Below are 27341 nucleotides of genomic sequence, written 5' to 3'. Positions count from 1 at the left end.
AAGAAACCTTGTCTGGGATAAGGAAGTGTAAGGAGATACTGTACATAATGCTGGGTCAGGACATTGATGGCACTTCTTCACCTTAGTCTCTCCTTCCACTATTCCTCTTCCATCATTTTGTCCCAGTCCAGGTTTATTCTTCTTGCACTCTTCTTTATTGAATCAATCCACCTTATTCTAGGTCTCGCTCTCTTTCTGTCAAAATTCATCTCCATCATCTGTTCTGGTATTCTTTTCTAGTCCTTCCTCTTTACATGTCCAAACCATCTTGGTATATTCCTATAAATTCCATCAGTTAGCTTTTCTATTCCAACTTTCTTTCTAACATCTTCGTTTCTCACTCCGTCTTTCCTTGTCTTTCCTATCATACTTCTTAGATACTTTTTCTGGCTTGAATTCTATTCTCCTCTCCACTTGTCATCGTCCAGTTCTTAGCTTCATAAGTCAATATGGGTGCATAATACAGTTTGTAGAGTATCTCTTCGCACTTCCTTAGTACTTCCTTATTCCAGACAAGGTTTCTTACACTCTGGTACAATGCATTGCCCTGTTGCACCCTCTTGCTAGTCTCCATGTCTAGCCTTGTCGTCAACATCATCATTATCATCATCATCATCATCATCAATGTCGCACTCCAGTCACCCGGGTGTGCTGAACAAGCCTCCTCCATTCCTTTCTGTCCTTCCACTTTTCCTGCTCCATTACTTCTGCCACATCCAATCCAGCTTCTCTAATGTCTTTCCAAATCTGATCCATCCATCTTCTTCTCGGTCTTCCAACTAGTCTTTCCCTTAACTTCTCTTTCCAATTCCCTTCTTGCTACCCGTTCCTTTCTCATTCTTTTTACACGTCCAAACCATCTCAGTCTTGCTTTCTGTATGTTCTCTACTAACGGTTCTATGTTTAGCTCTTCTCTGATTTTAATATTTTGAATTATATCTCTTCTTGTTTTTTTAACCGACGTTCTTAAAAGTTTCATTTCTACTGCTTGGATCTTACTATCTTCTCTCTTATTAGTTACCAGCATTTCCAGTCCGTATGTTACAATTGGTATGGAATACTGTTTATATAATGTTAATTTCATTCTCTTGGGTACTTTGTCATCCCATAAAAGCTCCTCCACCTGATAGAATGTTGTACCTTTACTTAGTCTGTTATAAATTTCAAGGTTGATTTCATTACTTCAATTAATAATGCTACCCAGATATGTAAACTGTTCTACATTCTCTAACCGTACTCCATGTATGTTCACTTGGCTTCTCTTTTTCTCTTTTCCACAGTGCATGACTACAGTTTTCTTTTTATTAATTATTATTCCAAACTCCTTCAGCCTTGTATTATGCATTATTTCACTCTGTAGGTATTTGAAAGTGTCCACAATTTCAATGCTTTGACCAACAATTTTTACAATACCTTTCTCCTGTCTTTCTTCTCTGGATCTCACCATGGTCTTGTTTTTCTCTGTGCTGGTTTTCCTACCATACTTTTCAATTTTCTCGTTGATTGCATCAAGTTGTTCTTCAATCATTCAATCAAACACTACTGATCTGCATTTAGGGCAGTCGCCCAGGTGGCAGATTTCTTACTGTTGTTTTCCTAGCATTTTCTTAAATGACTGCAGAGAAATTGGAAATTTATTGAACATCTCCCTTGGTAAGTTAGTCCAATCCCTAACTCCCCTTCCGATAAAAGAATATTTGCCCCAATTTTTCCTCTTGAATTCCAACTTTATCTTCATAATGTGACCTTTCCTACTTTTAAAGACACCATCCAAATTTATTCGTCTACTGATGTCCTCCCATGCCATCTTTCCACTGACAGCTCGGAACATACCACTTAATAATACCAATATAAATGGTGGATTATTGGACATTATAAATTTTCCAGCTAGCTCATTCTTGGTTGCCAGCGTTTCGCCCTCGTGTGCTAGGGTGGGCTCATCAGTTGGTACCTAGCACACCTACCAATACGCTGGCTAGTGCATACCGTGGAGGCCACTGCGTAGGCTAACTGGAGCCACCGGCAGTGCCAATGCACTAAGAGACTTTGTCTCATCACTAAAAATTGATGCCTGCTTGGCCATCAGATGATATAGATGTTGATTCCCATAGGGAATCTGAAATATTTGTCCTGAATGAGCAAATTTATAATACCAATATAAATGGTCCATTATTGGACATTATAAATTTTCCAGCTAGCTCATTCTTGGTTGCCAGCGTTTCGCCCTCGTGTGCTAGGGTGGGCTCATCAGTTGGTACCTAGCACACCTACCAATACGCTGGCTAGTGCATACTGTGGAGGCCACTGCGTAGGCTAACTGGAGCCACCGGCAGTGCCAATGCACTAAGAGACTTTGTCTCATCACTAAAAATTGATGCCTGCTTGGCCATCAGATGATATAGATGTTGATTCCCATAGGGAATCTGAAATATTTGTCCTGAATGAGCAAATTTATAATACCAATATAAATGGTCCATTATTGGACATTATAAATTTTCCAGCTAGCTCATTCTTGGTTGCCAGTGTTTCGCCCTCGTGTGCTAGGGTGGGCTCATCAGTTGGTACCTAGCACACCTACCAATACGCTGGCTAGTGCATACCGTGGAGGCCACTGCGTAGGCTAACTGGAGCCACCGGCAGTGCCAATGCACTAAGAGACTTTGTCTCATCACTAAAAATTGATGCCTGCTTGGCCATCAGATGATATAGATGTTGATTCCCATAGGGAATCTGAAATATTTGTCCTGAATGAGCAAATTTATAATACCAATATCTATATCATCTGATGGCCAAGCAGGCATCAATTTTTAGTGATGAGACAAAGTCTCTTAGTGCATTAGCACTGCCGGTGGCTCCAGTTAGCCTACGCAGTGGCCTCCACGGTATGCACTAGCCAGCGTATTGGTAGGTGTGCTAGGTACCAACTGATGAGCCCACCCTAGCACACGAGGGCGAAACGCTGGCAACCAAGAATGAGCTAGCTGGAAAATTTATAATGTCCAATAATGGACCATTTATATTGGTATTATAAATTTGCTCATTCAGGACAAATATTTCAGATTCCCTATGGGAATCAACATCTATATCATCTGATGGCCAAGCAGGCATCAATTTTTAGTGATGAGACAAAGTCTCTTAGTGCATTGGCACTGCCGGTGGCTCCAGTTAGCCTACGCAGTGACCTCCACGGTATGCACTAGCCAGCGTATTGGTAGGTGTGCTAGGTACCAGCTGATGAGCCCACCCTAGCACACGAGGGCGAAACACTGGCAACCAAGAATGAGCTAGCTGGAAAATTTATAATGTCCAATAATGGACCATTTATATTGGTATTATAAATTTGCTCATTCAGGACAAATATTTCAGATTCCCTATGGGAATCAACATCTATATCATCTGATGGCCAAGCAGGCATCAATTTTTAGTGATGAGACAAAGTCTCTTAGTGCATTGGCACTGCCGGTGGCTCCAGTTAGCCTACGCAGTGGCCTCCACGGTATGCACTAGCCAGCGTATTGGTAGGTGTGCTAGGTACCAACTGATGAGCCCACCCTAGCACACGAGGGCGAAACGCTGGCAACCAAGAATGAGCTAGCTGGAAAATTTATAATGTCCAATAATGGACCATTTATATTGGTATTATAAATTTGCTCATTCAGGACAAATATTTCAGATTCCCTATGGGAATCAACATCTATATCAACATACCACTTAGTCGAGCAGCTCGTCTCCTTACTCCCAAGTCTTCCCAGCCCGAACTTTGCAACATTTTTGTAACGCTACTCTTTTGTCGGAAATCGCCCAGAACAAATCGAGCTGCTTTTTCTTTTTTTTTTTCCTGAATCAAGTAATCCTGGTAAGGGTCCCTTTCTTGTACTTCTTTGCTGTTCATTCCCCACACCATAATCATCATCATCATTTTCCCTTATCAAGCTCCTTCCTTCCACCATTCTTCTTCCATGATCTCTTCCCAGTCTAAATTTCGTCTTCTTATGCTGCTCTTCACTGATTCAATCCACCTTGTTCTAGGTCTTCCTCTTGAAATCATGCCCTTGCACTTTGCCTCCAGCATCTCTCTTGGAATTCTGTTCTCCTCCATCCTCTTTACATGTCAAAACCACCTTAGTCGATTCTTTTCAACTCCCTTATTTAGCTTTCCTATCCCAACTTCCTTCCTGACATCTTCATTTCTCACTCTGTCTTTCCTTGTCTTTCCTATCATACTTCTTAGGAATTTCATCTCAGTGGCTTGAATTCTCTCTTGCCTGCTAGTCAAAGTCCAAGTCTCCGCTGCATAAGTCAGTATACGTAGACAGTACTTTTTGTACATTAACTCTTTACTTTTCCTTGGTACTTCTTTGCTCCAATCAAGTTTTCTTACACTTTGGTAGAATGCATTACCCTGCTCTACCCTCCTGCTAATCTCCATCTCCACCCTACCATTTCACATTAATTCACTTCCTAGGTATTTAACCTCTTAACATGAAAGCCCGAGTATACTCGGGGTTTTATATATTTATATAAAATAAAATCCAGAGTATACTCGGGAATGTCGCTCATTGGTCGGTACCTAATTTAAAAGCCCGAATATACTCGTTTCTTGTTGTTTCTCAATATTTCCGCCAGATGTTTATGAAATTATTACTTTAGGGTCCTATTTTTGCCAAGAGATGTCTCTGAATCAACCGTAGTGGATGTCGGTGACTCAGGCAGTTCGTTTTCGTGGCTTTCCAGCGATGTAGCATTGTGTGTTGATCCTTGTTTTAGGGCATTTCACACAGCCACAAACATTTGAACAGTATTGAGTGTCATGTTGTATTACTTGCCATCTGTTTAGTGCTGTGTTATTTATTTTAGAACCTGTAAAAAATATCACGAGTATACTCGGGATTTTAAAGCAGGAACTTTTCGGTGGCTTATATTTCTTTGTTAAGTTCGAAAAATGTATTTTTATTGTTCCCACTGTCATTAGTTTTCAATAAATAGCCCATTTTAACAATAAAAAAATTAGGTAAAAACAGATCACAATTTTGTAAATAATTGGTATGTTAAGAGGTTAAAGCTGTCCACAATTTCCAGACTCTGACTTCCAATTTTCACAGTGTCCTTTTCTTGCCTTTCCCCTTTCGGCATCACCATAGTCTTGCTTTTCTCGGTACTGATTTTCATGCCATAATTATCAATTTTTTCGTTCAGTACATTTAGTTGTTGTTGCACTCTTTGCTCTTCTTTCCTCAGATCACAATATCATCTGCAAATAGCAGTATCTTCATCTCCATAGGCTTCCTTTGTTTTCTTTACAATTTTGTCCATGACTGTAATAAACGAGAGAGGTGACAGCACACTCCCCTGGCTTAGTCCAGCCTTATTCCTAAACCATTCTGTCTTTCCAACTGGGGTCAGTACTCTGCTAACACAGTTGTTGTACATTGCTTGCAGCATTTCTAACACTTTTCTCCCGAGTCTCTTTTTAACCATGCTTTCCCAAACCTTCTCTCAGGGTACACCATCATATGGCGTTTTTATGTCTATGAAAGTCATGACCAAATCCTTTCCATATTCCCAGTTCTTTGCCACCAGCTCTCTCATGTTAAAGATCAGGTCCACTGTAGATCTTCTACTCCTGAAGCCATATTGTTCCTCTTGTAACTCTCCTTCAATCTTTCTTCTCATTCTTCTTTCTAATAACTTCATCTCCCTATTCCCTTATGCTTTCTTTGTCTCCTTTACAATTTTGTCCATAAGCATTAGAAACAAAAGAGGTGACAGCACACTCCCCTGTCTTAGTCCTGTTTAATTTCTAAACCATTCTATCTTTTCCAACTGGAGTCTGTACACTGCTGACGCAGTTGTTGTACGTTGCTTGCACCATTTCTACAGTTTGTGCACCCAGGCTCTTTTTTGACCATTGTTTCCCACACCTTCTCTCTAACCTTTGTTAGATCTATGATTGTCATGACCAGCTCTTTTCCATATTCCCAATTTTTTTCCGTTCATTGCCTCATGCTGAATATTGCCTCCACCGTAGATCTTCCACTTCTAAAGCCGTACTGTTCCTCTTGCAACTCTCCTTCTGCCTTTCTTCTCATTCTCCTATCTAATGTCTTTTCCAGTATTTTTGTCACTTGTAATAAGAATGTGATTCCTGTATAGTTATCACCAGAGCCTGGATTATATGTAATTGCATATTCTGTTCCCATATATACATATATAACTACAAGAAAAGTTAAAATGTCGGCGAATCACACTAAAATGACCATTATTCCAGGAATTTGAAGTTACATATTTTTACATATTTCAATGCATAATAAATATTTTGATAAATACTACATATTTTAAATATTTTGAAGGATGTAGCGCATTTGAAAGAAAACAATTATTTTTTTCACTAATTTTACATCGACTTAAGATTTTTAATTAAACACTTGAAAAATAGTTTTAAAATCCTGTACGTCTCTAATATCTAAAAATAATTTAACAATTTAATGTGAGGTATTCTGTCAAAGAATCACATCCCTTAGCTATGTTGACGGTAGAAGTCTTGGGTGTCTCGAGTTGTGTCTATCAATTTCCCTTGCACAAACTTTGTCACATTGTTCTCCTCTCAGATTTAGTGACTCTTCTTTTGTGATCCCTCGTCAGTCCTCGGTTTAATGTCTCATGTTAAAAGCGCGTTTTCTCTTTCTTTCTTTCTTTCTTTCTTTCTTTCATCTTCAGTTATTCCACATGATTCACTTCCATAAAGGGTTATACTCCATACAAAAGACTTCAGAACATTTTTCTAATAAGCATATCTGTGTTTCGTGAGATCAAATTTCTTCTCTCTTAATAAGGACCTTCCTTGGGCGAGCAAGTGGACAATCAAATACTTCTTTGTCGGACAATTTGAAATATGTGCCAGTGACTTCATATGAAGTTGAAAGGTCTTTTTCTATATATATGAACTTCCTAACAGACAGAAGGCATTTGATGACTGCAGAATATTTGGAAAAATACTTAGTTATTAATTGGGCCTCCAAATGAAAATTAGAGGTTAAATAACATCTGCACTTTCAACTTTTTTTTTTTTTTTTAGTTTTGTTTCCTTTTCTGTGTACAATAATACATTAAATAAAGCTTAGATTTTAAGTTACATTTCTTTTTATTTATTACATATTTTACATTTTTATATTACATATAATCCGGGCTCTAGTTATCACACACTTTTTTTGTCCCTCTTCTTAAAGACCGGTATTATTATTCCCTTTCCCCAGTCTTCTGGCAAACATTTCTGTTTTCATATGCACAATATTTTAAATGTATTCTTATAAAAGTATTAATGATATACAGCATTTGATATGATGAACAATTAATTAATGTTATTGCCCATGTTTAGGATGAAAGTCATTACTGTTCACATCCATGCGCTTCTCCATCGTTCAGCTACCGGTCCACTTGGAGCAACAGAGGGCAGTTCTTCTTGACCAGTCTAGGATACACTACGGGTAAGTCTGTTAATGTTGAACTCCAAAGGAGATTCTGTGTTGCAAATCACAAAATGTAGTTCTGTAACCAACATTTTTGGTTGCAATTAACCAACAAGCTGTAGGAACAAAATAGACAATTGACACTAAATCACTATAATACCTGTAAATTCTGAAATAACTCTTAACACCAAAATATCCTTCACAGAATTATTTTTTCAATAAAGTTATTATATGGGATGGCACAGTCTTCTTGCAAACGTGAAGATGCTGTATGATAAAACCAGAAGTTGTGTAGAGGTGGGTTGCGAGCTGTCCAAATGGTTTGAAACGAAGAGGGGTGTACAGCAAGGCAGTGCTTTGCCACCCGACTTATTTATCACTGGGATGGATGCCATAATAAAGGCTCTAAAAAGAAAGGAGCAGCAGGACTTGCAAGCTTTCATCTTTGCAGATGATGTGGTGATCTGGGGTGAAACCAAAAATGATGATGAGGAAAATCTGCAGAAATGGAGTCAAGAGTTTAAGAGGTATGATTTTAATATCAACAAGGCTAAGACAGTGGTGGTGAAGTTACAGAGGGGAGATAACAAACCACAAATCTGAATAAATGACACTGAACTGGACAGTGTTCCAATGTTTAAATGCTTGGGTAGTATAGTATCAAAAGACAAACTTGCAAAGTATGAGGTGGACAGTCGAATTAGCAAGGCAACTCAATTTTACCACCAAGTAAGACAATTGGTTTTTTTTTTTTTTTTTTTGCTAGTAAGACAACTGCTGTTGGATAAACAAGTAAAGAGGACATTATATAAACACACACCAATCCTCACGTATAGCTTGGAAACTGCCACGATAACAAGACAAGACAACTCAAAACTCCAAGCTGCATAAATTAAGTTCTTACACACCATGATACAGAAGACCAGGAAGGACAAGTTCAGGAATTAAAAAGTCCGAGAGGAGGTGGGAATAGGAGACTGCCTACTACAGAGGATTCAGAAAGTAAGACTGAAGTGGTTTGACCATGTAAGAAGGAAGAATGCAAGCAGGACTGCAAGAAGAGAATATGAAAGAGAAGTAAAAAGAAAAAGACCAGTGGGCAGACCCAGAGGAATTGGACAGATCTGGTGAAGAAAGATGTTGAGGAGAGAGGGCAAGATTGGGAGAAGATAATGAGTGAACAGTGGTTCATGAACAGACAAAGATGGAGGGGGCTTGTACACCACACCCAGGCAACTGGAGATGGTCAATAATGATGATGGTGGCACTAGCAGTATGTTGATTCTCTACTGACTAGCACAGTCATTACTTGACTTGACTAGAGCAGTATTTCACATAATTTAGTTGAGATTTGAGGTTAGGTTGATGTTGATGTTGATGTGCATGCAGTTGTAAGTTCTTGTTTGTCTTCATGCTGTTTGCGAGACAATGAGCAGAAAATTATCTACAGAGCAGCATGCTTTTGTACTGCAAATATATTAGAAACAGGACAATAATTACAGTGATACTGAGTTGTTTGTGGAGCATTTTCCAAACATTGTACCTCCATCTAGAGATGGTAAACTGAATAAGAGATCTGAACGTGCAGCCACCAAATAAAGTAACATGAAAAAAGTACCAGTACAGTGAATAATGAACACCTCAAATAAGCCTGCAATGAATGCAGAAAATGATGAATTTTAGACCATATAAGCCCACTTTACTCCAAGGCCTAAATTAAGGTGATTCTGATAGGCATACAGAATTCTGCAAATGGTATGCAATACAACAAGAAGCTGTTCACAATAAAAAAAAAAAAAAAAAATTCCTTGGAGTGACAAAGCTACTTTTAAGCTGAATGGTATGGTGATTAGACAGAGTTAAACACTCCAGGTGTTTGAGTAGGAATTTTTGCTGATGGAATCATCGGACCCTACTTTTCTAATGATACAGAGAATGCTGAAGCAGCCAATTTAAGAAACGTTTATATGGCAAAACATATATCCTCACAATGGATATTTTTGGAATACAATGTTCCATGAACAGATTGGCAGATGAGGTCGTGTTTAATGGCCTCTACATTCTCCTGATCTTAATCCAATGGACTTCTTAGTCTGAGGTACACTAAAAAATGCAGTGTACTCTAGTAAGATTCATGATGTATGTGGAACAATTGAAGGAATGCTTTCAATCTGAATATGACCATTTAAAGTTGCTGAATTTTTTGGACATAATTTGTGCTTCCGTTTTTTGAACATTTCAAATTTGCATGGAAAAGGATGGAAGCCACTTTGAACATTTCTTGCAGGTCATGTGTTCTTTGTATCCTCGCTGCACCTCTGCAATGAATGTGCTATTTGCAATTTTACCAGCTGACTTAATGGGTCACCGAGTGAGTGACTGCATGGTTTGAATGATTTGAGTCACATAGCTGTCAGCTTGCATTCAGGATATAGTGGGTTCAAACCCCACTGTTGGTAGTGCTGAAGATGGTTTTCCATGGTTTCCCATTTTCACACCAGGCACCTTAATTAAGGCCATGATCGATTCCTTCCCACTAATAGCGCTTTTCTGTCCCATTGTTGCCATAAGACCTATCTGTGATGAAGCAACATAAAGGAAATTGTAAAAACACATGGCCTTACCCGAGCCTCCATGGCTCAGGCGGCAGCACACCAACCTCTCACCACTGGGTTCCATGGTTCAAATCCCAGTCTCTCCATCTGAGATTTATGCTGGACAAAGTGGAAGCGGGACAGGTTTTTCTCCGGGTACTCCTGTTTTCCCTGTCATCTTTCATTCCAGTCACGCTCTCCTCTCCAACATTTCATCTGTCAGTCGTCAATCATTGCCCCAGAGGAGTGTGCCAGGCTTCGGCAGCTGGCACAGTTCCTATCCTCGCTGCTAGATGGGGGCTTCATTCATTCTGTTGCTGACCCGGTCAAGTGACTGGAAATAGGCTGTGGATTTTCATTTTCATGGGCTTCCCTGTAATCCTTGGTGTTTTGAAACTTTTTGTGTTTTGTTTAATTATTTCTTAGAATATTAGGTTACAATAGATAAATAAGAGTTATTTGTGTTTCTTCTATAGGTCTACCGAGCATCTGCATCTTCCCAGTCCTCTGCCATTATCATGGAGGATCAGCATTCTTGGTCAGTGTGGTGGTGTTGTACCTGCTGTTAGGAGCCCCACTCCTGCTGCTGGAAGTAGCTCTAGGACAGTTAGCTCGACAGTCTCCGGCCTCACTCTTCCCGAAGCTCTGTCCGCTCCTAGCAGGTATTATTTTTTAGCAAGGTTCTAAGCTCACATTCTTCTTATTTTGCCTCTTTTTTTCTTTTTTGAATGATGGTTATAATAAGCAGAGGAGAGAAAGCCCATCTATTTGAAGATGGCAGTGTATAAAGGTGTGGAGTTTGTCATTGTCTTTTGTGTTTTAATGTTTGTCCTTGTGTCCTCTCTCTGCTGTTGCTGGTACATCTTCCCACACTGACCTCCCATTATGTCCATCATCCGGCTTCATGGCTAAATGGTTAGCGTACTGGCCTTTGGTCACAAGAGTCCCAGGTTCGATTCCTGGCAGGGCTGGGAATTTTAATCATAATCGGTTAATTCCCCTGGCATGGGGGCTGGGTGTATGTCTCGTCTTCATCATAATTTCATCCTCATCACAACGCGCAGGTCGCCTACGGGAGGCAAATCGAAAGACCCGCACCTGGCGATCCAAAGTCCTTGGACACATCCCGGCACTAAAAGCCATATGCCATTTCATATTTTCATTATGTCCATCTTATTATTTATTCCTTTTCTTTTTCCTATCTCTCTATCCTTGGTGTTCCAGGAAAAATGCAGAGAGCAACAGGAGTTTTCTATGATCTGGATAAAGCCTTTGATTCAGTATCAAGATCTGCTATGTGGAAAGTATTGAGACATTTTGGATGTCCTGAATGTTATGTGGAATTGGTTCAAGCTCTTCATGATGGCATGTCTGGACAGGTTCTTCGTGGTAACTCAGTATCAGATTTATTCCTAATCACTCATGGATTCAAACAAAGCTGTGTGCTTGCTCCTACACTCTTTGCACTGTACATGGCTACCATGCTGCATGAATCATCTGCAAACAACTTAGGCATAGAGATTAAATTTTGTTTTGATGGAGGCCTTTCAATCTGGCAAGACTTCGCTCACAAAGAGATTATGTTACGTGGGTGACAGAACTGCTGTATGCTGATGACACCGCATCTCCTTCTCTAACACCTGCAGAAAAGAAGGTACTTGTACAACCTGCCCCAGAATTAACTCTCTCTGAGTTCAGTATCTCCATCTGAGACACAACACTGGAGCAGGTTGAATACTTTTCATATCTTGGAAGCATCTTGTCTGAATGGTGTACCTGCAAACAAGATGTTGATAAAAGAATTGGGGCTGCTCATGCAGCATTCAGATGGTTAATGCACACAGTCTTCATGAATAACGACCTAAAACTGCATATTAAACTCGTACAATGCTGTTGTCATTTCCACACTACTGTATGGCTGTGAAACTTGGACACTCTGTCACTGTAATATCAAAAAACTTGCTTCCACAAAAAAAAAAAAAAGAAAAGATACATCTTGAATATCAACACTGCAGTTCTTGACAAAGTGCAGTTAAATAGCATTGAGGCTCATCAACTGAGACGGTTATACCAGACTTCCCTGCCAAATTCTTTATGGTGAACTTTGCTCCGGCAGTAGACCTCATGGAGCCCCTCTTTTAAGTGTTTTAAGGACAGGCTGAAACACATCATGAAGACAACTGGTATAAATATACAGACATGGGAAGAATGTGCTGTGGACCGTTCACTGTGGCGGAACACTACATCCACTGCTGTCAACTTGTTTGAAAGAGAACACCGCAGACATCAAGAGGCCAAGGGACAAGCAAGAAAACTCTGTCAATTACAACCCCGCCCTCCTCCATTCATTCAGTGTGATTTGTGTGGGCGTATGTTTTATTCCACGGTTGGTCTGTTTAGTCATCGCAAACACATCTATAAACTGAGTTGAACTGCTCACTTTATGCAAGGAGGAGTTACATATACTCGGATCGAGCTACAATAAGGTAGCCCAAACTTTCAGAACACGTTCCTCACATGTAGAAGAAGGAAATATTTTATATGGACATGGGTCTGGTAAAGCTTTCCTTTCATGTTATCCCGAATCCAGGATTCAGTGTGACAGGTTTGTGCATGTATCAGTGCTAATGGAGGCTATTTTGAACATTTCATATGGTATGCTGGCATGTTCTGTTCCTGTGTGTTTCCCGGTTTTAATGTACTATGTAGAGTTGTAGAAAATGAGTTCTAACATGGAAATTAATTAATTAATTAATTTATTTATTTATTGTGTGCATAACAGGTCATGAATCCCAATTACAATTTTCACGACAATTGTTACGTAGATGTTAAAAATACAAATTAAAGAACAGTATATAGCTAGAATGACCGGCAAAAGTTCAGTAAGACTTACCATTTTTGAGTGCCACGCATCTAGGCACGATTGCACTGTCATTTCTTTCTCTCTCTCTCGCTCGCATCGCGCGATGGGTGTGATTGTGGACAGAGCTGCCAACTGTTCATATAAAGAACTAGTCCTAGTGCAGCGGCGCTACTTTTGAATTTATGAATCTCGTATGGTGACAAAGCCATTGAACTGGATACGTTAGGGTAGGTTAGTGATGAAGCCATTGGTCTGGATCAAGCAAAGAGGTTCTGGGGGCATGTGCCCTCATGTTAGAAGCCGCGAAGCGGCCCTAGGCCTCTAGTATCCCGCATAACACCTCCACTGGTCTGAATTGGTTAGGGTAGGTTAGTGACAAAGCCATTGGTCTGGATTAGTTAGGCCATTGGTCTGGATCAAACAAAGGGGGTCTGGGAGGGTAAGCCCCCGTGTTAGAAGCTGTGAGGCGGCCCTTAGGTCTCTAGTATGCCGCGTGACACCTCCATTGGTCTGGACACGTTACGGTAGGTTTACAGATTGCATTCACTTGTGTATTTATTGTGCAGTTGTGTATTTCTTGTGCACGGGTTGGTAACAGAATTAATTTTACTTCATTGCTGGGAGTGACATCATATCCCATTGTGTCTCACCCAATGGAAATACTGGTACGTAGTTAGGCGATGGACTATGGCATGTGATAAATTTTATTAGGTTATAAAAGCAAAATTATTTCTGGGGGATGGTGAGTGGATTCTTGGCTGTCGCAGTAAACAGATCTCCTCTCTACAAGGTATTCCAGTTAAGATTTCTAACATATTGCATACTCATGCTATAGAAGTATGGTAAGTCATACTGAATTTCTACCAAATGATCTTAAAAAATTAATTCCACTGACACACAAGTCACATTACTAAAAAACAAAATCATTAAGGATCATCATCTTCATCATCATCATCATCATCATCATCATCAATGACCCACTCCAGTCGCCCGGGTGTGGTTAACAAGCGTCCTCCACTACTTTCTGTCCTTCCACTTTTCTTGCTCCATTACTTCTGCCACATCCAACCCAACTTCTCTAATGTCCTTCCGAATCTGATCCATCCACCTTCTCAGTTTTCCAAGTGGTCTTTTTCCCTTAACTTCTCTTTCCAATTCCCTTCTTGCTACCCCTTCTTTTCCCATTCTTTTTACATGTCCAAACCATCATAGTCTTGCTTTCTGTATCTTCTGTATTAACGGTTCTATATTTAGCTCTTCCCAGATTTTAATATTTTGAATTTCGTTGCCATAAGAGCTATCGGTGTCGGTGCAACATAAAGCAAATAGCAAAAATAAAAATAAAAAATAAATAAACAAACTGAATTCTATCTCTTCTTGTCTTTTTAATCGATGTTCTTAAAAATTTAATTTCTACTGCTTGGATCTTACTATCTTGTCTCTTATTAGTTATCAGATTTTCTAGTCCATATGTTACAATTGGCATGAAACACTGTTTATAGAATGTTAATGTCTATAGGTGAGAATTGGAATGAAGTAGGTATGAGACAAGGTCAGTTTCGCTTTCTGCGGTATTTTATCATCCCAAAGTAGATTTCTCACTTGAGAATAAAATTGGAAAGCTTTCTGAGTCCTATTAAGTATTTCTTGGTTTACTGTGTTATCTTCTGAAATGATACCGACCGACCGACTAACTAACTAACCCCATGGCACTACAGCCCCTAAAGGGCCTTGGCCTACCAAGCAACTGCAGCTCAGCCTGAAGGCCTGCAGATTATGAGGTGTTGTGTGGTCAGCACGTTGAATCCTTTCGGCTGTTATTCTTGGCTTTCTAGACCGGGGCCGCTATCTCACTGTCAGATAGCTCCTCAATTCTAGTCACGTATGTTGAGTGGACCTGTAACCAGCCCTCAGATCCAAGTAAAAATCCCTGACCTGGCCAGAAATCGAACCCGCAGCCTCCGGGTAAGAGGCAGGCACGCTACCCCTACACCACGGAGCCGGCTTTTGAAATGATACTTCCAAGGTATTTGAAGTTAAAAACGGATTGTAACAGAGCTCCTTCCAGGGAAATGTTTGAATCTGTGCCTTTTATGTTGATAATTACTTCAACAGTTTTTGTTTTAATGATGTTCAGTCCACATTCTTTAAATTGCCATTCCAAAGATTTAGTTTCTTCTGTACTTCTGCTTCATTACCTCCCCAGATCAGAATATCATCACTGGACTTCTCCATGTCCGTATAACTAGAGCCCTGCACGGATATACAAAATATTATCCCCATCCGCACTTCCTTCATCCGCATCTGCAAATGGTTATCCGAGGATAATTTCATGTGGCTATGTCTAGCTGAGTGCAGCCCTTAAGGGTGGGCGGCATTTGCCATGTGTAGGTAACTGCGTGTTATTGTGGCGGAGGATAGTGTTATGTGTGGTGTGTGAGTTGCAGGGATGTTGTGGATAGCAAAAACACCCAACCCCCAGGCCACTGGAATTAACCAATGAAGGTTAAAATCCCCAATCCGGCCAGGAATTGAACCTGGGACCCTCTGAACAGAAAGCCAGTGCGCTGACCATTCAGCCAACGAGTCGGAGAAACTTGTGTCCTCATCCCGAGGTGGAGCAGCTCTTTTCAGGCACACCCCCAATGGAGGTGAGCTGCATGTACCATTTCAACCACATACCAGTCCTCCTGCTATTCTTAAATTTCAGGCATTACCGGGAATCGAACCCGGGCCTCTGAGGATGGCAGCTAATAGTGCTAACCGTCACGCCACGGAGGCAGCCATCCGAGAATATTGCAGCTATTTAATGCCCGTGGTATTGATGATGAAGGTGTACAAAAATTGGCACCCTGTTACAAGTGCATTAATAATGGTGGTGACTATGTGAAGAAGTAGTTTATGGTGTGCAGAATCCAAAGAATAAAGAATGTTTTCAAAATAATGTTGTGTTTTCTAGAAAGAAAATGTCAGTACCTACTTAAAAAAAGTAGTTTGTATATACTATGTTTATTTGCATTATGCTCTCATATATTTAGATATACAATATTTATATTTTGTATTGATGGGGTGATAATGTTAAAACAGTTATCACTGCTGTCATAGTATCACTTGTTCTTGGACTGACTCTACTACACAACAAGATCTGTCTTTAATATTTACAGGGGTTGGACTATCCATGTGCTGGAGTACCATTCTAGTGTCCCTGTCAGAAGTCTGTCTTCTGTCATGGTCACTGCTGTACATCTACAAGACAGCCGACTGTAAGCTGCCGTGGAGTCATCAGTCCAATGTTTCTGCTGGTGAGTGATTCTCTCAACTATGTTTTACTTTTATTGCAAATGGTAAAATGTTACTTATGCAAACTACAGTAATTGAGACTGGAACCTGTTGGACTTGAAACCTAAATCAGTTTATCCCTCAATGCAGGAGGAGTCAGAGTACTCTTTAGTGGGGAAGAAGGCCATTACTTGCAGCAAGTTAGGAGCGTCAAATTTGTGATAATGGAACCACTGTAACTCTGTAGTTTTGGCACATGTGCACACAAAATTTTGGTACAGTTTAAATCACTCCTACTCTACATACACCAAACAATACCATCCCCTGAACCACTTAAGTATACATACCTTCCTTCTGGATTGCATAGGTACCTGACGTGCAAGTATGCAATTCAACATTACACACCTTCCTATTGCCTTCACTTCAGAATTAAGATCACCATCAACTGAGTTGGGCTGGCTCCGTGATGTAGGGATGGCTTGCCTAACTCTTACATAGAGACCTGGATTGATTCCCAGTCAGGTGAGGGATTTTTATCTATGGCTGGTTCAGCCTGAAATATTACAGTTGAGGAGCTACTTGATGGTGATGTGGCAGCCCTGATCTAGAAAGCCAAGAATAACAGCTGAGATGATTTTTTTTTCTAACCAACCAATAACTTGTAATCTGCAGGCCTTTGGGCTGAACAGCAGTCGCTTGGTAGGTCAGAGCTCTTTGGGGCTGTTCTGCCATGGCGATAAGTTTGGATTTTTACCACCTGAGCTGTAACTGTTCTTGGAAAGCAAAGAAATACCCTCATCAGAGAGCTGTACAGTACAGCTTCCCATAAAGATTGGTTGTCACAGTGCTAAAATTCATGACTACATTGCTCAAAGCAAAGGAAATGGTCAACAAAGAGAGTCATTATACCCACCAAAAGGAAGAGGAAACAATACACTATCCCCATGTAAATAGAAGTTTGACTTAGTTCACATTCCCTATGACAGATGGCAGCATAATGCAGAGGCTCCATGTTGCATAAACACATGGCTCTCCTCACCTGGCAAAGTTTGGGGCATGCTGTGCTCTCAGTTTAATAGAATGTAATAGCACAAGAGTTTGGTGGCTGCCCAGCAAGAATTACCATGTTTTCTGACAGGGACATTTAAATTCCAATAGATGCAGCAGCATAAAGTCACGCTTTAAAGAAAACAACATAGAAGTAAAACGAATAAAGATCTGAATGTAATTTCTTTTGCATTTCATTTCTAAATGACCGGTGCATATATATTTGTACTCAAGACTAATTATGAATCTAAATATTGCCCAAGTTTTCTGAACCGTTTCAGTGTTATTGCCTGCCTTACTAATGGGCACATGCAAAAGTCTCATAAGAAGTAATTGTTAATTTTAGGTAAAACAACCAAACCCATATACATTAGAACACCTATGTATGCCCTTATATCATCAGCATAATGTTTTGCCAGGTGGTATCAACAGTGCCAGTTTTTCTTTGTAAATATTTGACATGAATATTTGTCTGCTTTATTACAAGCTGATAAAATTCACATCCCACAAATAATTGAATTTTTTTATTTTTTCTGAATGCCCAGAAGGTAAATCATGATTTGAACCAGCATTGTTTTCCCATATTTCCAGTTCATTAAAATGGTTATCACGATATTACTCCTAACATTTCTCTGTAGCCCTGTCCGGTCTTCTCACAATATTTGTTCATGTTTTTTATGTTTCCCAAACTCATTATCACTACTCCATTCATCAGAATATTATTCTGAACTGCTGTAAGAAAGTTTATTATCTTCTAATTTCTAATGTACTCCAATTTTGCATTCTTTCAAACCTTGCAACACTCCTCTGCGATAAGTAGACATGATGAGAACTTGAACATAAATAATCTCTAATGGAAATATGATTTTTATAAACCATGTCTTCTTGTGAAATACACACAGGAAAGACTGTCAATAAGGTGCTGAGAGTTTGCTGAGTCATGGGAACGCACCGTGGTTTCACGAGACCCTTCAGTATTTCTGTCAAAACACTTCTTTCTTTTGCTGTTGGCTTTACGTCGCACTGACACAGATAGGTCTTATGGCGACGATGGGGCTGGAAAGGGCTAGGACTGGGAAGGAAGTGGTAGTGGCCTTAATTAAGGTACAGCCCCAACATTTGTCTGGTGTGAAAATGGGAAACCATGGAAAACCATCTTCAGGGTTGCCGACAGTGGGGTTCGAACCCACTATCTCCCGAATACTGGATACTGGCCACACTTAAGCGACTGCAGCTATCATGCTCGGTCAAAACACTTCTAATGACCACGTGTGTGATGAGCACTTTGGAGTGTTAGAAATAGTGTAGGGTTAACACTGTAAAGCCGGCTCCGTGATGTAGGGGTAGCGTGCTTGCCTCTTACCCGGAGGCCCCGGGTTTGATTCCCAGCCAGGTCAGGGATTTTTACCTGAACCTGAGGGCTGGTTCGAGATCCACTCAGCCTACATGATTAGAATTGAGGAGCTATCTGATGGTGAGATAGTGACCGCGCTCTAAAAGCCTAGAATAATGGCCGAAAGGATTCGTCGTGCTGAGCACACAACACCTCGTAATCTGCAGGTCATCGGGCTGAGCAGCAGTTGATTGGTAGGTCAAGGCCCTTTAAGGGCTGCAGTGCCATGGGTTTTTTTTTAAAACACTGTATAGACTATTATTTTGTTCTGCATGACTACCGGTAGCCCTTGAAAGGCAGCCCCTCCAATTAGCATATGTAGCATCTGCCATGGGAAGTAAGTTGTGTGCAGTGTGTGTGAGTTACAGGTATGTTAGGGACAGAACAATTATCCAGCTCTTGAGCCACAGGAGTTAACCATTCTTGGTTAAAATTTCACAACTTAGCCAGAAATTAAACCCAGAGTCACATGCTCCAAAGGCAGCAACACTGACCATTCAATAACAGGATCAGAAATAGACTCAGGTATATACTAAAAGCAAAGCAAAACCATCTTAGTAGCGACCATGAAGGCCTATGGATGAGCAGAAGGTGAAGGGTTCTACTGTCCATAATCTAGACACCATATGGGACAAGGTGATTAGTGCAATGTCCAGCTACCTTTGGTAGTGGTGGAGGTGGTGATTTTAAGTATGGCTGGGCAACCGTTCCCTCTTACTGTTAATTAGAGGAAGAAATAGAAGAAATGGAAGAATCAGGAATGCCGTGAAAATTAAAGACACTCTAGGCCCTGCACCCTAATACCGCTGGGGTCGGACATGACCAAGGGTTGATAAAGTGGAGTTGGATAGAAAATATGCAAATCCGGAGCCTAGAACCCTTTTCCTCAAGTTTCAAAATTTTAAAATGCTTGAATGTTTCCAAAGTAACATTTTCAGTCACCTCTGATCTGCATTTAGGACAGTTGCCTGGGTGGCAGATTCTGAATCTGCTGTTGACTTAGTCTTTTCTTAAACAATTTCAACGAATTTGGAAATTTATTAAACATCTCCCTTGGAAAATTGTTCCAATCCCTAACTCCTCTTCCTACAAAAGAACATTTGCCCCAATTTGTCATCTTGAATTCCAACTTTATCTTCTTGTTGTTATCTTTCCTACTTTTAAAAACACCACTCAAATTTTTTAAAAAATTTATTTATTTAAGAACCTCTGTGGCTCAGGCGGCTTCTCACCGCTGGGTTCCGTGGTTCAAATCCCGGTCACTCAATGTGAGATTTGTGCTGGACAAAGCGGAGGTGGGACACATTTTTCTCCGCGTACTCCGGTTTTCCCTGCCATATTTCATTCCAGCAACACTCTCCAATATCATTTCATTTCATCTGTCATTCATTAATCATTGCCCCGGAGGAGTCCGACAGGCTTCAGCAGCCGGAACAATTCCTATCCTCGCCGCTAGATGAGGGCTTCATTCATTCCATTCCTGACCCAGTTGGATGACTGGAAACAGGCTGTGGATTTTCATTTTTCATTTATTTATTTATTTATTTATTTATTTATTTATTTATTTATTTATTTATTCATTCATTCATTCATTCATTCATTCATTCTGAGTATCGTCACAATGAGCTATTAGTTCGAGGGAGGGACTGCCCTTTACAGTTACATCTTTACAATTACTGATAAAAGTGTTTGATATTCATAACATATGTTGATCACAACGATATTGGCAGTACACTGGAGATAATTAAAAATTATATTTAAATGCGGCAATAACAATTAACAGTTTTTTATATACAGTATTTGTGTAATAAATATCTAAAAACAGACTTCTTAAATAGTGAATTTTTAAAAATACTCCTTAACTCAGTTGGCAATTTCTTATATGATGCTGTAGCAGAATATGCTATACTTTTTATTCCATACCTTGAAGAAGATTTGTCTACTAATGTCATTCTATGCCATCTCTCCACTGATAGCCCAGAACAGACCTCTTGGTCTTTTAGGGGACAATTCATTCATTCTAATTTAAAGTACAATACAATATGTTACCATTGATGCTTTCACAACCTGTAATTGTAGATATGATACAGGCAATAAATAAAAAATACATGACAGATGTTTTGCATTGCATATTTAGAAGTATCATATTTTTAAGTTATTATCATTGTAACAAATTCTAGAATGAATAATTATCATAAAAATGCCTAGTTTCCACTGTGAATACGTATTGGCTAAAAAAGATGTTGTTTTACTTAATAATATAAGGATAGGTTAAATTATATTGAAATCACACTGTGTCTCTAAACTTTCTGGCAATATTGTATTTCTTTTTGCATTTTCAGGTAGCAGCGCTGCTGAGTACTATGTCCACAATGTTCTGAGACTATCTCCTGATCTAAACTCCTTTGGTAATATTGGAGGAGACATCCTCTTAGCAACTGTCATTACGTGGGTGATTGTTGCAGTCTGTCTGTCAGCGGGCATCAGAAAAACAGGACGAGTATGTCTAGCAATGTAATATAATATTAAGTATTATGTTTGATAAGTTAGGATTAATATTCAGAAGTAGAGGTAAGAGAGAGGGATTTAATTTCCATCTGTCCGTTCGTCCATCCACCCACCCACCCATTTGTCCAGATCTGCATTTAGGGAAGTTGCCCAGGTGGCAGATTCCCTATCTGTTGTTCTCCTAGCCTTTTCTTAAATGATTTAAAAGAAATTGGAAATTTATTGAACATTTCCCTTGGTAAGTTATTTCAATCCAAAATTCCCCTTCCTATAAACAAATATTTGCCCCAGTTTGACCTCTTGAAGTCTAGCTTTATCTTCATATTGTTGTCTTTCCTACTTTCAAAGACACCACTCAAACTTATTTTACCGGGCAAGTTGGCCGTGCGCGTAGAGGCGCGCGGCTGTGAGCTTGCATCCGGGAGATAGTAGGTTCGAATCCCACTATCGGCAGCCCTGAAAATGGTTTTCCGTGGTTTCCCATTTTCACACCAGGCAAATGCTGGGGCTGTACCTTAATTAAGGCCACGGCCGCTTCCTTCCAACTCCTAGGCCTTTCCTATCCCATCGTCGCCATAAGACCTATCTGTGTCGGTGCGACGTAAAGCCCCTAGCAAACTTATTTTTCTACTGATGTCATTACAAGTAATAAATCTCATTGTAGACCATATTGGACATCAGATTATGAACATTAAAATAAGAATAATAATTTACACCACCTTTCCAATACTTATCTTTCCTTATATTTAGGACATAAACATTACAAATGATGTTGTAAGTTGGGACATGTTTCGCTCAATGGTCGTAAGCATCATCAGCCAAAATAAATCTTAGCCTAAAGTTAGGTCAGGGCCCTGAACCTAGTGTCCTTAAAATATATGGTACCCTAAGAATCAACATTTACATTATAGAAAATGAAATAGGCTTAAATCTAGTGTGAAAATATATAAGAATGTTCATCATGGCTAAGAGAAAAACACACAATCGTGTTGACAGAGGTTAAAAAGCATTCAGTACAACATAGAGCTGGAAGTGAAGTAATTAAAATCATTGTTACCAGTCAGTCGATAAGAATTTTCATACATAAAAATGATTATTATGTTCTTTGGAATGAAGAAAGTAATTAGAATTGTTAACGAATTAAATCTCATTCTTGCATAGACACGTGAGTCAAGTACGAGAAATCACATATTGTAGTTGACTTGGAGTAGTAACGCTTCAAACAGGATTGATCATACCTGAAGCTGCTTCTAGGTAGAGGCCAATGTCCAGTTCCTTTAAAATAATGGTTAAAGCCGGAAACAGGTGTTTTCATTTTTATGGGAGTTCAAGATCATTTATGGAGAAAATAAGATGCAATGTGCATGAACTGAAGTCTGAAAAATGGAAAAAAATGTCCTCACTTGTCTATGCAAGAATGAGATTCAATTAGTTAACAATTCTAATTACCTTCTTCATTTCAAAGAATATTATAATAATTTTTATGGATGAACATTCTTATTGACTGACTGGTAGAAATGATTTTAATTACTTCATTACCAACTCGATGTTGTACTTAATGTTTTTAATTAAAATTAAATTTAATTAAAAAATATATTAAATATATTTAGGGACATGGTTCGTCTCTGTTTGAGACTTCATCAGCCATAAAATTACGTGGTAGATTACAAAACTCAAAATTCAGAAACTGAAAAAAATGGAAGAACCCAATGCCTTTTTAAGGACTATTTGAGAAACGCAAAAGATATTGCGCCGTTCCCGCGTCCAGGCAAGGACACAAGAGATCCAGACTAGCTCTAACTTCAATAAATCCGGTGACTGAGTTCTACGGGTGTGAGTTCCGCAACAGAAAAACGTCCAGGTCAATCAACGGTATTCTCTAACTAACGCAGAAAGACGTCTCTTACTCGTATTTAGTTAGGTACCATTCTCATTAATTCTTATGGAAATCGTCGTCGATCGTTACTACTACAGTCTTACAACTAATCCTTATGCTAAGAACACAGAGAAAGAGTTTTTAGGTTTCACCATTCAAAATTTATTTGAATATTAAATCAGATATTCAAGAAATTATTTCAAAATTTTACTAATGAAGTAGCCTTTGTAATGAGTGACTCATTGTCGACCTAGTAATCCATGTCCGTCGATAACTTTGGAAAAATCACGTCTTTCGACTTCACCCTAAATGATTGAATGCCTTCCCGGCTTAAATAGCTTCCTTTCTTAGTACTCATTCATCTCCGAAGTCATAAATTAATAGTGTAAATGACATGTAACATGTGGGAAGATTCTTAAAAAGAAACTGCCCTTTCCTTCTCTTTCAATTCACCTAGCGAGTTGGGTGATGAGTAAATAAATTAGATTGAACATAGCTAATAGTATTTACAAGTGCCTTCTTGGCAAGAAAATAAAACATGAAAATCATTTACATTAAAAATGTAGGATGCATCCACAGAAAAGAAAAGAAAACTCCTATCAACTATTATTTACAGTCTTTCTAGTTGTATTCCCTTGAGAACTAAAGACTCGCATATGGAATTTCTGAGCTATTGTTCAGTCAAGAAATGGAGTTCCATTTGTTTAAGTCAACCATTCTTGGAAATCGCATTAGATTATGGTAATTAACACTTGATATTTATTCTAAAAACTGTCACATTACTTAAATTTTCACTGACTGATTGGCTGTCTGTAGTTTTAAGACTATCAATAAGGCTATTATAAACTCTTCTTGCGTTGTTCTGACAAGTACACACGTATATGTTTTACGTCTTAAATATTGATCTCTGCCTATCTAGTCGCTTCTTAGACACTCATATTTCCTTGTGTTACACATCATGAGCTAAGCTACGTCCATTGTAAGCCGTAATCATCCAATAAGTAACATCTTCGCAAGATTTAATTCATGAATTTAAGGTAATATGACCTTATCTTATTGACATAGACTACGTGCGTACGAAGTAGCAAGAAACGTCACCACACTGGTTATACCGGGTTATAATAACACATGCTATCAATGGAAAATCTACTTAATCGGATGACACTATCTCCAGCTAAAAGAAAATGATTCTCCTTCGAAAACCTAGGTCACCAGTGATCGGCCTATAGATTGAAATTTATACAGAAATGTAATTATTCAGTGAGTTCTCGAGATCTTCCTAAGCGAATCAGTGAAGGCTCAAATCTATCCAGAGTAAGCATACGCTTCTCCAGGTAACTTAATATGGATAAAAGAAACATTGCACTACACGTCCCGAGATCATGTCCTGAGCTAGATAAAATGCGTAGACTTAGAATCATTGCGTGGAATTGGCGAGAAATCAGTGACCTTCTCAATTATAACATTTGAAGTCGCGAGACCTTACTTCATGCAACTATGACTCTCTCTCGAAGAAACAATAATTACAACCATCATACATCATCAACAACAACTCTATATCATATCCATGACGCGTTAATCATTACTCTTATTTCATATAACCACACTATCACTTCATCACGTAATTCATTACCTTGACTTGCACATCAACGTGCCGCGACATTACTAAAATGCCTACTTTATTTACTACAGTCATAGTGCCAAATTTAACGTAACTTGGAGTAGTCTACTGCCATTCCTTCATAACACAAATCCTATGCATGATCTCGAACAATTTGACGTTGCTTAAGTTTAGGACACGCAGATATAAATGCCTACTTCTTTCTTTACACATCACTGATAATAATAATAATAATAATAATTTTAGCGATCTCTTCACGCATATCTCTGGAAAACATTACGATCGGAACCTCACTTGGTGACCACGCCTACAAATGGAATTGACGTTTCATACGGATGAGTACCTACTTCCAATCAATTTAGCTAGATGTTTATTTACGCACTGTGTTCGCACAAATAAATATCACCAAGCAAATAAAGAAATAATATCTTCTTACTTACGAAAACGACTTGGATATTGGACTTAGCTTTGCTCAAGATGGTCTCGGCGTTTCCTCCTCTCTGGTCATCTGAGACTAGGAACTGGTCATCTGGTTCCTCCACAAGTGGTCGGGTACATCGTGGCTTCTCATCATCGCTCACTGGTCATCCGGGACAGCCAACATCGTCTCGCCTCGTCAGGATCCAAGCAGCATCGCCTTGCTTCCTTACAGACCCATGGTGAAGACTCGTGCGTATGGAACAGAACAATGATAGAATATTTGACTCATTGCTGATATTTTCCAAGTACTATAGCTCTTGCGTTGCTCAGATTGCATAGGTTTTTACTAGGACACAGTTAAATCAATAAATAGTCCAGAATTGTCTAAGACATATATTCGGTATATTCTGATTTGAAAATAAATTTCTTTCCGCCGTCTTTTATCAGCCTAAATGCATTCAATTACTGGTCCGTAAGTGTCTTTCAATGTTAAACGGTGTCGGGCAAATTTCATCAAGGGCTTGCGTCACTGCGTGACGTAGTTCCACAGTAGTATATCTTATCTCTTATTGTTTCTCGTATTAAATCTCCCGCGCGGCGTTTAAATCTTGATCTCCGCAAAATAGCGTGTAGTCGGGAATTAATCTTCGTTTCCAACTCTCCAATATATCGCTCCGCTGGATAATTCCTTTAAAATGAGTTTTACGTCTTCTTAATACACCGAAGTCAGATTAGATAAAAAAGATGAGCATCTTTTTTCTTGAATAATGGTTTCAAATAATGTCCATCTGTCATTTTTTTCTGCGCCTTCTAAACGCGGCTATTACCGTAACCGACTGACGAAAAGACTTATAATTTGGCCCGTACTGACGTTAAATGTATTTTATTTGAGATTTTGACCGCAGAGACTCCATCTTTGTTGCTCTAGCTCTTATAAAGAATTGTGAAACGGCACAATATAAATACATTATTTACACAAATTGACCTCACTTCATGCAAAAACTTGAAATATGACAAGCCTGCCATAACGTCTCGTACAGAATCAATGTACATTGTTGCTGTCCGTATTTAAAACAGAAGTAACTTTTGAACTGTTGAGAAACATTGGAGAACAAGTATACACATATTTAATGAGGCAGTTTAATACTTCTTGCAAAGTTAAATATGAACAACCTTACTTGAAAAATGTTGCAAGCATTGTTGGAATCCGGTAGTTTCAGTGTGTTGACTGGGGAGATTGAAATTCTGGCCTCGGAAAATGATTGGTACTAAATCCATATCAGAACATTTAAAAGCATTAACTTGTAGAATTTTCTTTCAAATTGAGCTATTCTGGTAGAAGAAATCTGAAGCCTTATGAGACTGCCTGTCATAAGGCACTTATGCTTACAATATTGTGATTTTTTACTTCCCACCCTTTTCAATACAATTGGTTTTATGTTATTAGATCATAATGCTACAACACTGTTTTATAGGGACATGTTTCGCTTGAATTTCAAGCATCCTCAGCCTATATAATCATCTCAAGGTTAAGACCTGTCGTATTTGATTAGTTTTGACAAATTTGTGCTTAATTATAATTCTAACAATAAAGTAATAAAATATATAAACATGGGAATTTATGAACACATTAGTAGTTTAACAATATGAATGACTATACTAAAATTGGAATAACAGTTAATTCTAAAGATATTAACATCCAAAACACAGTGTCTTCATGTTGTATGTCCGGCGCTCCCTTTCTCGCTTCGCCGGCCAGCTGCACGCGCGCCTGTGTATCATTCTGCTAGCTTCGACGCGCAGCCCTCAGTGCGCGTGCCTGACCATCGAGTGTACTATAAATAGGAGCTCCCTGCCTGCTCACTCGCCCACTTGCCCCGGTGTCCAGCTCCAGAATACACCCTACGTCGAGCACGGAGGCTACTCCTCTTGAAAATGTGTTTCGACCAGGTGGACTGAATTTCTGGCAGCACGAGGTTTCACCTCTGGTCACCGCTCCCTTACCTGTTTCCGCTGCCCATGTTCCGTAATTCTTTTACAAGCCATTTTCATTCCCTAATTTATGCAAGCTCCCTTAGTTTCGCTAGGTGGAATTTCTTCAATCAATTGAACTTGCTTTTTAGGAATTCAGGCACTTCAACAAACAAGGACTCTCAAAGACATTCATGTTAGTGTGCCAGATAGTTCTCGACTATCAACGTGTCAATTCACAAAGACTATCTTTTCAAGATAGAAGTGTATATAAAAACTGTAAACCTGTACATATTGTATAAA

General features: G+C 39.2%; 2 protein-coding genes across 2 annotated transcripts in view; one reads left to right on the top strand and one right to left on the bottom strand.

The window, feature by feature from the left end:
- Window positions 1–7437: 7437 nt before the first annotated feature.
- LOC136884136 (POC1 centriolar protein homolog A) overlaps window positions 7438–27341 on the bottom strand; it is a 120448-nt gene continuing 100544 nt past the window's right edge. Inside the window, exon 8 of the mRNA XM_067156176.2 lies at window positions 7438–7545. The gene's annotated coding sequence lies outside the window, so the exon portion shown is untranslated. The remainder of the gene's footprint in view (window positions 7546–27341) is intronic.
- LOC136884137 (sodium- and chloride-dependent GABA transporter 2-like) overlaps window positions 16088–27341 on the top strand; it is a 41416-nt gene continuing 30162 nt past the window's right edge. The window contains exons 1-2 of the mRNA XM_067156177.2: window positions 16088–16225; window positions 20985–21142. Of these exons, the coding sequence (XP_067012278.2) occupies window positions 16102–16225; window positions 20985–21142 (282 nt within the window). The 5' untranslated portion in view covers window positions 16088–16101. The remainder of the gene's footprint in view (window positions 16226–20984; window positions 21143–27341) is intronic.

Source organism: Anabrus simplex, chromosome 12 (assembly GCF_040414725.1).
Source record: "Anabrus simplex isolate iqAnaSimp1 chromosome 12, ASM4041472v1, whole genome shotgun sequence".
Classification (NCBI taxonomy): Eukaryota; Metazoa; Arthropoda; class Insecta; order Orthoptera; family Tettigoniidae; genus Anabrus; species Anabrus simplex.
Note: the sequence above shows the minus strand (reverse complement) of the source record. Positions and strands in the feature narration are given on the sequence as shown.